At 35.4% G+C, this 10,973-nt stretch overlaps 1 protein-coding gene across 1 annotated transcript in view; it reads right to left on the bottom strand.

Moving 5' to 3' along the window:
* Window positions 1-313: 313 nt before the first annotated feature.
* Window positions 314-10,973, bottom strand: part of OPRK1 (opioid receptor kappa 1) — a gene marked incomplete at its 3' end in the record, with an annotated part of 33,880 nt that continues 23,220 nt past the window's right edge. The window contains exon 3 of the mRNA XM_084230456.1: window positions 314-846. Coding sequence (XP_084086582.1) covers window positions 314-846 — 533 coding nt within the window. The remainder of the gene's footprint in view (window positions 847-10,973) is intronic.

Here is a 10,973-nt window from a genome sequence, read left to right as displayed (position 1 = left end):
ATGGGTCTTGAACTAAATCTTAGTAACCAAAAGGATGACTGTTTCTTGTTCATCAAGGAATCTGGGAGTCAGTCTTGATTCCCTGCCTAGTAATCGCTCTAATCTTCTGTACTCCATTCCTACATCCTTGATGCTTCCACTGACCTAGTTTGCTAATGCAACCTGTGTTGCATGAATTCAGACCTTCATATTTCTAAAAGTTTGTTAAAAATTCTCACTTTCCATTTCAGACTGCAGTAGTAATCTGAGTTAAACCTAAATCATTGAACTCCTCTCTTCCTGGAGAACTACAAGAAGTCATCTCCACGACTAGTCATACTGGCTTATTTATCCCATCAACATCCCTCATGTAAGCAGGATCTTGCACTGTATTTCTGACCCTACTGGTGCTCTGTCGCTCCATTCTCATTTTAATTGGAAAGCAGAAGTCCCTGAAACACCTCTTGAAGTTTTCATCTAGAAAGGCATAGAGAATGGGATTCAGGCTGCTGTTTGTGTAACCTAAAGCAATGCAAAAGTAATAGCTGGAGAGGGCAGCCGTGCTGTGAGAGGTGCTCCCTAGAGCTTCCACAAGGATGAAAATGTGAATGGGTGTCCAACAGATAATAAATACTGCCACCACTACCAGGACAAGCCTGGTGATCCGACGCAGGTTGCGGTCTTTTTCTCTGGAGCCAGAAAGAAGCCGGACACTCTTTAAGCGTAGAATCATCAGGGTATAGCAGATAATGATGATGAGGACAGGAATCACAAAGGCAAAGATAAAGACACAGATCTTCATGAAGAGGTCCCACCAGGTGTAGTCATCATCTGGGAACTGCAAGGAGCACTCAATGACATCCATATCTGAAGGAGTTGAACAAAACAAAGAAAACCATGAAAAAAAAAAGTACACTATTGTTATTATCAAGGCTGCAAAGTGTGTTAAATGCCAATTTGAATCCGTTTAGTTGCAAAGGATCAATTATGATGAGGTAGTATTTGAAGCAGATCACGAAATCAGGAATGAATGTCCTATGTACTAAACACCTTGTTTTTGTGTGTAGAACAATAAAGGTAGAAAGTCACCATTTGTTGGAAACATATGCAATGCTATAGAATACATAAGATCACCTAGCAATGTAAGTTATCTAGATGTTGAAAGTATTTTTATATTGATTATTTTCAGGAGAGCTAAACTGATAAGTTATAGCATTAATATTTATTTGCATTTCAATTTATTAACAGTTCTCTCAGAGGTCAGGGTCTGGCAATAAAAGCTGATATTGATTTGTAATTAATGACTAATTATTTAGCCATAATAGAAGCAACCTTAACAGAAAAACATTAACAGATTTATAAGAAATCATTATGTATGACAATAAAAATTTATATGAAATTTGTCTAAACATGAATCAGGTATTATAATTTAATTGGAAACACTGACTATGTGACATTGCTGAAACATGAAAGAAGGGAGGTAGAGGAGGTAAAAAAGAAAGAAAATATGAGGAGGAGAATCAACATCATTATTATCATCATCAAGAAAATTCATAATAAAGCAGAAAATCTTTCTTACCAATATTGACTCTATAACTCAAAATAAATATGTATGGATATACTAACTTAGAACATTGCTTTACTTGCTCTACTTATCTTTGCTGGATAGTACTTTTTTGCATTGACTTCAATATTAGAAAGAAAAAAGATTAGAAAGAGGAGAAACCCAGGAGAAGTAGCTTTTAAAATACTGTCATGGAGGTCCCAACATAACCAACTCTTCCTTTCTCAGCATCAATCAGGCCACACTTTCTTCTCTTGTTTCTGAAGGCCATTGAGCACAGAGAAGCAAAATTCTCTTTGATTTAATCCTTACCTAAAGTAATCATGACTAATACTTCAAATCTGATTTTTATAATAAAATGATTTTACTCTGAGATTCAGAAAATCTGACCCAAAGTTAGTATGAAATATTTGGAAAAAAATCCTTCAGTGAAAAAATAATTATCTTCTTAGAATTTAAGTTAGAAATAATTTAAAATACAAAGAATATAATCATTTTGGACAAATAATGATGACTCTCTTAGAGACATCTTTTATTACTTTAATTAAATATCAGGTCAAAACTGAGTAGTAAATACATTTCTCAGAGTTACCTGAAAAATTTCTCTAAAAATTCATTGTCCAAACTATTATTACTATGAAAATTCCACTAGAAATGAATAAGCATCTCTTTATATTTTTCCTTTACTGTTTAGGGTAGTAACAACAGTTAACTAAATGTTTAAAAACTATCACCATTATCATAGAAGTAAAACATTTATTAAATAAATTTCGATAGGTGGTACAACCCAAAAGTCTGAGTTTAAAAAGTATCCTCTTCTGGGATTGGTTTGTCTGTTGAATCTAGTTTCTTGGAAGATAGGTGTATATATTTTATATTTTCTGCTAATTTTTTTGCACTTTAACAATGTGTGCTCCTCAGGGTTGTTTCAGCTAAAATGCCATTTCACAGATGCTGGTATCAAGGTTGATATTTCTGAATAACTCTCTAACATGCAACTTACATTGTGTATATATATATATATATATATATATATATATATATATACTCATCCTATTTATACTCTAGATAGATTCTTTGCTAACATTATTCTCTCCTTCCAGAATGTATTCATTTTTTTAAAAAAAAAAAGATTTATTTATACAAGAGCTGGAGAACAGGCCAGAGTCGCGGGAGGGTGAGAGGATTCACCAGAGACATAGCAGGGAGCAGAACAGGCAGATTGACTGAAAGCACTGCTGAGGGGAACAATGGGTGAGACAGGAGAGGTCTGCCGCACCATGTGGGTAGCTCCCTGGCCAACCAGGAATTGAGCCGGTACTGCAGAGGCTGGACAGCTTCACAGTGCTGCGCTCAACCTGCTGCACCACCGGAGAGGCCCAAGAATGTATGCTATGGTCTCTTAGCTATGCAGTGCACTGGGTAAATATTAACCAATATTTAATCCCCGCCAATAAAGGGTGGAAGGAACATACAGAATTTATGGAGGATAATTTGAAAAATAAGCAAATGAATAGCACATAAAAACCCTAAAAAAATGGCATGATTACAGCAATTTGTAGACAAGAGTAACCTGTGATGATTAACAAGGCAACACAAGGGCAGATTTTTAATTTTAACTTCTTTGCATATCATAGCATTCAATAAATAAATGATTAATAGATGAACTAATCAACTATGGCCACTTTTATAAGACTTTGGAAAATATCAAAGACAGAATTGCAAATATCTTCCCAAAATGTCAATGTATTTGAATTTACACCACCAAAGAGAAGGTACACAGGCAATCACCATGGAAATTCAAATACAAAAACACACAATTTTCATTAAATGTTCCTTTTCAGGAGAAAGAATGTATCTTTAGATTTATGTATATACAAAGACCGTGAAATAATAAAAAAAGATTTTCCTTGAAAATGGTAGCACAAAGAGGGCAGGAATAGTCATACTTATATCAGACAAATAAACTTTAAGTTAAAAACTGTGATAAAAGGGCCTCCCTAGTGGCACAAGGGGTTAAGGCTCAGCAAGCTATTCATAGCCACTGAAGCATTAGTTCAATTCCCGGGCCGGGAGGTAACCCATATGGCTCAGCAGACCTCTCCTGTCTCATCCACTGCTCCCCTCAACAGTGTATTTCAGTAGATCTGCCTGTTCTGCTCCCCACTCTGTCTTTGGTGAATCCTCTCACCCTTCGCATCTCTGTTCTGCACCTCTTGTATGCATAAATAAACAAATCTTAAAAAAAAAAAACTGTGACAAGAAGCAAAGATGGACATTATATAATTATTAAAGTGAGAACTTACCAAAATGATATAATTGTAAATATATATAATATTAACAGACATAGATAGAAATACAACAAATTACTATCCACTTTCATTCAGTTAGAAAATCCATAAGAAAATAGCAGACTTAAACAAAAATATGAATAGAAATGTACTTGGTAATTGTAGGAGACTTTTAAAATATTCAAAGAAAAGGACTTATAGCACAGAACATTTTAATCAGCAACATTATCATTAAAGACAGAAGGAGGGGTAACAGACTTCACTGAAAGGCAACATTTAAGAGAATGTATTCAATTTTTATGGAAAACAGTATGGAGGTTTCTCAAAATACTAAAAATAGTCTACCATATGATACACCAACTCCACTCCTAGGTATATAATCAAGTAATACAAAAATACAAAATTGAAAGGATATAAGCACACCTATGTTCACTGAAGCACTATTTACATCAACTATTAAACATCAGCTATTAAAAGATGAATCTTGACATTTGTGACAATACGGATGGAACTGGAAGGGAAAAGGGAATTATGCTAAGCAAAATAGGTCAAAAAAAGAAAGAAAATACTAAATTAGTTTACTTATATATGGACTATAACAAGAAAGCATAGAGATAACTAAACCAAAACAAGTCCTAGAAATCTGACTTCAGAATTAGGACATCAGAAGGGAAACATGAGGTGTGGTGACCAAAGTAAGGAGGAGCACCCAGTGGTAATGGGTAATGAAGGATTCATAAGATAATGGAATAGGAACCTAAACAAAACATAGCAGATGTCAAAAAAGAAAAAGGCAAACAAACTAAAAAATAGAAATGAACACTTATGTCTCAATAATTACCTTCAATATAAATAGCTTGAATTCATCAATGATAAGACACAAAGTGGCTGAGTAGATTTCAAAACAAAGCACAACTTTCTGCTGGTTGCAGAAATGCAATTTACTTAACAAAGACTTAAAGTTAAGGCTGTAGGACAATCCTGCAAGTATATGGCAATTTAAAAAAAAACAAAACTCAAAAAGTCTGGAATAGCTATATTTATGTCTGACAAAATTTCCAATTTAGAAAGGCAATAAGAGATAGAAATGGATAGTACTTTACTAAGGATCTAATAAAAAATAACACAAATATATTTGCAACAAATGATGGCTGTCCAGATGGTACTGGAACAAGAACAGACACACAGACCAATGGAATCTAATAGAAAATCCAGAAATAAACCCACAGATTTATGGTCAACTAATCTTTGACAGAGGAGCAAAGACTATGCATTGGAGCAAAGAAAAGTTTGTTCAATAAATGGTCCTGGGAAAACTGGGTTGCTACATGCAAAAGAATGAAGCTTGACCACTACCTCACACCATACACAAAAATCAACTCAAAATGGATTAAAGAACTAGATGTAAGACCTGAAACCATAAAATACATAGAAGGAAATATAGGCGAAACACTACGTGATATGCACATCAAAGACATCTTTACAGACACATCACCCAAAGCAATGATAGTGAAGGCAAAGATAAACAGCTGGGACTACATCAAATTAAAGAGCTTCTGCACAGCAAAAGAGACAATAACCAAAACAAAGAGAAACCCCACCAACTGGGAGAACATTTTTGCACAGAACACTAATGATAAAGGACTGATCACAAAAATCTGCAAAGAGCTGATGAGACTCAACAACAAAGAAAATAATCCAGTCAAAAAATGGGCAGAAGAGCTAAAAAGAAACTTCTCTGAAGAGGAAATGCAAATGGCCAACAGGCATATGAAAAAATGTTCAACATCACTGTAATCAGGGAAATACAAATCAAAATTACCATGAAATACCATCTTACACCAGTGAGAATGGCACATATTTAAAAAACTAGCAACAACAAATGTTGGTGAGGTTGTGGAGAAAAAGGAACTCTCCTGCACTATTGGTGGGAGTGCAAACTGGTCCAATCACTATGGAGAGCTGTGTGGAGATTTCTGGACCTACTAAACATAGAGCTTCCATATGATCCAGCAATTCCACTCCTAGGTATTTACCCAAAGGACACAGGAACATCAGTTCCAAAGAGCACCTGCACCCCTTTGTTTATAGCAGCACTGTTTACAATAGCTAAGCTTTGGAAACAACACAAATGCCCAAAAATAGATGACTGGATCAAGAAGATGTGGTACATATACACCATGGAATATTACTCAGCATTCAAAAAAGATAAACACATGCAATTTGCAGCAACATGGATGGCGCTGGAAGGGATCATGCTCAGCGAAATAAGCCAGAAAGAAAAAGAAAAATACCGGATGGTCTCACTCATAGCAGGAATCTAGAGAACTTAAATAAGGGACCAGGAAAATGAATAACTATAAGAAAGTGAAAATCAAAATTAACAAAAAACTATGAACCAGAGACACTTTTTGGGGAGTGGGGGGCGGGAGGGGAGGGATTGGGGTCAGAATGGGGGGTTTGCAAATGTATGGGGAATATAAAAATAAAATTTATTATTTAAAAAAATAAAGTTTAGAAAAAAGAGAAAAATAATAAAATAAAATTGCAATAAATAAACATGTAAAAAAAATCAAAAAAGTTAAAATCTTGCCATTTGCATTTAAATGGATGGAACTGAAGGGAATTATTCTAAGGAAAATAAGCCAGAAGAAGAAAGCTACTTCTCCAAAGACACACAGAAATGGTCAACAGGCACATGAAAAGATGCTCATCATCAGGGAAATGCACACAAAAGCTTCACACCTGTTGGATGGCAATTGTCAACAGAAATAAAATGTAAGTGTTGACAATAATGTGGAGGAAAGGGAACCCTGGTCCATTGCTGGTGGGGGTACAAATTGATACATCTAGTATGGAGACTAATATGGAAAGTCTTCATAACACTGAAAATAGAGCTACCAGATGATCTAGTAATTCCACTTCTGGGTATTTATCCAAAGAATTGAAATCAGACTCTCCAATGATATTTGCTTTCCCAAATTTATTGCAGCAATAGTCACAATAGCCAACATATGAAAACAACCTTATGTACATTGATAGATGAACAGATCAAGGAAATGTAATGTAGCTATACCATGTGGTGCATAAGTGGACGTTATGCCAAATGGAATAATCCTGACATAAAAAGACAAATACTGTATGATTTCACTTATATATGGAATCTAAAGTAGTCATACTCATAGAAGCAGAGAAAGAATGGCAGTTTCCAGGCGCTGCAGAGAGGGTGAAGTGGGAGGTGATATCCAAAGAGTAAAATGTTTCAGTTATGCAAGTAAGTTTTGAAGATCTACTACACAACATAGGCCCTATAGTTAGTAACACTCTACAATATGCTTGAAATTCTGTAAGAGAGTAGATCGTATGTTTGATGTTTTTTCCATGCATACAAAAAATAATTATAAAGGAGGAGGAGACTTTGGGAGGTGACAGACCTGCCTATTGTCTAAACAGGGTGATGGTTTCACAGATATAAAAGAAAACCAATCTTTGTTTTCATTTTATATTACTACGGGAGGGTCACAGTTTTCTTTGTCACATATTCCAGTGCTACATGACTGTTGTAATTACAGAGTTAATTCTAATATCTAAAAAAAAGTTCCCCTTGTGAGTATTCTTTTCATTAACAATAACTGTTTCCGTTTGTAGTTATTATAATAATTCCTAGCTATCATAGTCATAGGCAGACTATGAATTGCAAATAAATAGTACACACATGTATAATATAAAAATTCTATATTTAATATTTTATGCTCACAGTGAAAATTTTACTGTACATTATTGAATAAATACCTGTAAGATGTTGCTAAACATAAGCAATTAGCAGGAAATCATGTTAAACCCAGTATGTCAGATGAGTGCCCACCAGACACTGGGCCCTTTACCAACTTCCCACATATTCACTGGCTTTATCTGGAAAACAACCGAGGTGGTGGGCACTTTTATATCCCTGTTTTGTAGATGAGGAATTGAGATACCAAGGTCTAAGCTTATTTCCAAAGTGATACTGTCCATAAATGATGAAATCAGGATTTAATCCCAGGTTATTTGAGTCCAGAATCCATGCTACAAATCAAAAAGTCCTACTTCTTTCAGTGAGCCTTCTCCACAAGTATGCTACTGTGAACTCCCAATGCCATCAGTCCTGATTTAGTGCTTAACAATTGTGTAAAATGCTCCTCTGTGTCACTGACCCTTTTTTTATTTTGTTTTATATATTTTTAACATCATTTTTCATTTTTTGCACAATGCATGCATTTTCATCTTGGTTATAGTCCCCACACAATTCCTGACATGAAGTGTCATGCAACACTCCAGCATAAGCACACTAGACAATATGGGGATAACCTTTTATCACATAAACAAAATTTCTGTTTTAGAAATCTGTTTTAGAAGACAGAAGACATAAAAATGGAGTTCTCCTACTAGACTACTTTAATTTCTCCCATTTTCTCCATATTTGTTGCCCACATTAACCTGCCAACACTGGTACATCTGTTCTTCCACTGCATTTGCACATATTCATCAACAGCAACTCCGTTGTAGAAAAATTGCATCTATCTTCGTCTTTCAAAAATCTTAAATGAAACCCAAGTCTTCTAGTATGTCATTTTCTGACAATGATTAGAAGAGTGTGGTGGTTTAGTCCACAAGATAATGTGAAATGTAAAAAATCAGTTCTTTGCCCTGAGCAAAGTCATCCATCTTTTTGTATAATTTAGTCTATTTTTCTATAGTGTTGCTGCTGCATCTCCACTTGAATCTGACTTACTATTTATGAACACCTAGGACTCAGAGGAGTTTCTTGCAATTTTATGTGTTTGTTGTATGCATGAAGAAACACAATCTGTGTGCAATTAATCATATTCAGAAATGCTTCTCTGATAAAATTAGGCATGTCTTAAAATTTACTAAGTATATAGCTTTGCACCTGTGATCAGTGGCCATGCTGGAAATTTATTTTGTAGCTTCAAAGGAAAAGTATTATGCTTTACTAAAAATGCGTACCATGTAAGATAAGCTATAATATAACAACTGTCCTTTTACTCTGACCTGGAAAGTTGTTGTTAGACATTTTCAATTATGTGTACTCACAGGTATGAAACTCCCTAATAAACTGTAGCATTTAGACAACTGCTAGAGCAATAAATAACATTTTAAAAGTCCAAAGTGATCTTTCAAATTCCTCCCCGTAAATGCATTTCCATTAAGAACAAAGATATATTCACAGCCTTATCTTTTATTGGTGAAACAAACCTCCTAGAATGGTAATTCTCACCTTTGCAGATGAGAAATTGAGGCACCAAGGTCTAAGCCTATTTTCTTTTTTTTTTTTAAATAAATTTTATTTTTTTATTCCCCATACATTTGCAACCCCCCACTCTGACCCAATCCCTCCCCTCCCGCCCCCCACTCCCCAAAAAGTGACTCTGGTTCATAGTTTTTTGTTGATTTTGATTTTCACTTTCTTATAGTTATTCATTTACCTGGTCCCTTATTTAAGTTCTCTAGATTCCTGCTATGAGTGAGACCATCTGGTGTTTTTCTTTTTCTTTCTGGCTAATTTCGCTGAGCATGATCCCTTCCAGCTCCATCCATGTTGCTGCAAATTGCATGTGTTTATCTTTTTTGAATGCTGAGTAATATTCCATGGTATATATGTACCACGTCTTCTTGATCCAGTCATCTATTTTTGGGCATTTGGGCTGTTTCCAAAGCTTAGCTATTGTAAATAGAGCTGCTATAAACATAGGGGTGCAGGTGCTCTTTGGAATTGATGTTCCTGTGTCCTTTGGGTAAATACCTAGGAGTGGAATTGCTGGATCATATGGAAGCTCTATGTTTAGTAGGTCCAGAAATCTCCACACAGCTCTCCATAGTGGTTGGACCAGTTTGCACTCCCACCAACAGTGCAGAAGAGTTTCTTTTTCTCCACACCCTCGCCAACATTTGTTGTTGCTAGTTTTTTTAATATGTGCCATTCTCACTGGTGTGAGATGGTATCTCATGGTAGTTTTGATTTGCATTTCCCTGATTACAAGTGATGATGAACATTTTTTCATATGCCAATTTCAATGTTATTCCAATCAAAATTTCAATGTCATTCTTCAAAGAAATAGAACAATTATTGATGAAATTCATATGGAATCACCAAAAACCCCAAATAGCCAAAGCTCTCCTGAAAAAAAAAAAAGAAGGGAATGGAGGCATCACACTCCCAGACTTCAAACTATACTACAAAGCCATAATCATCAAAACTGCATGGTATTGGAACAAGAACAGACATACAGACCAATGGAATCGAATAGAAAATGCAGAAATAAAACCACAGATTTATGATCAACTAATCTTTGACACAGGAGCAAAGACTATGCATTGGAGCAAAGAAAGTCTGTTCAATAAATGGTGCTGGGAAAACTGGGTCACTACATGCAAAAGAATGAAGCTTGACCACTACCTCACACCATACACAAAAATCTACTCAAAATGGATTAAAGAACTAGATGTAAGACCTGAAACCATAAAATACATAGAAGGAAATATAGGCGAAACACTACGTGATATGCACATCAAAGACATCTTTACAGACACATCACCCAAAGCAGTGATAGTGAAGGCAAAGATAAACAGCTGGGACTACATCAAATTAAAGAGCTTCTGCAAGCAAAAGAGAAAATAACAAAAACAAAGAGAAACCCCACCAACTGGGAGAACATTTTTGCACAGAACACTAATGATAAAGGACTGATCACAAAAATCTGCAAAGAGTTGATGAGACTCAACAACAACAAAGAAAATAATCCAGTCAAAAAATGGGCAGAAGAGCTAAAAAGAAACTTCTCTGAAGAGGAAATGCAAATGGCCTACAGGTATATGAAAAAATGCTTAAGCCTATTTTCAAAGTGACACTGCCCATAAATGATGAAGTCAGTATTCAATCCCAGGCAGCTTGCATCCAGACTCTGTGCTGCAAACCAAAAAATCCTGACTCCATTCAGTGAGCTTTCTCCTTGGCTATAGGTCAGAGTCTCCTGAGATCTCAAAAATTTTCACACCCAGACTGTGCCTCAGGCAAATTAAACCAGACCCTCCAGGCATCGGTATTTTCTAAATTACCCAGGTAATTCCAATGTGCAGCC

Source organism: Talpa europaea (genome assembly GCF_964194135.1).
Source record: "Talpa europaea genome assembly, chromosome: 3".
Lineage (NCBI taxonomy): Eukaryota > Metazoa > Chordata > Mammalia > Eulipotyphla > Talpidae > Talpa > Talpa europaea.
Note: the sequence above shows the minus strand (reverse complement) of the source record. Positions and strands in the feature narration are given on the sequence as shown.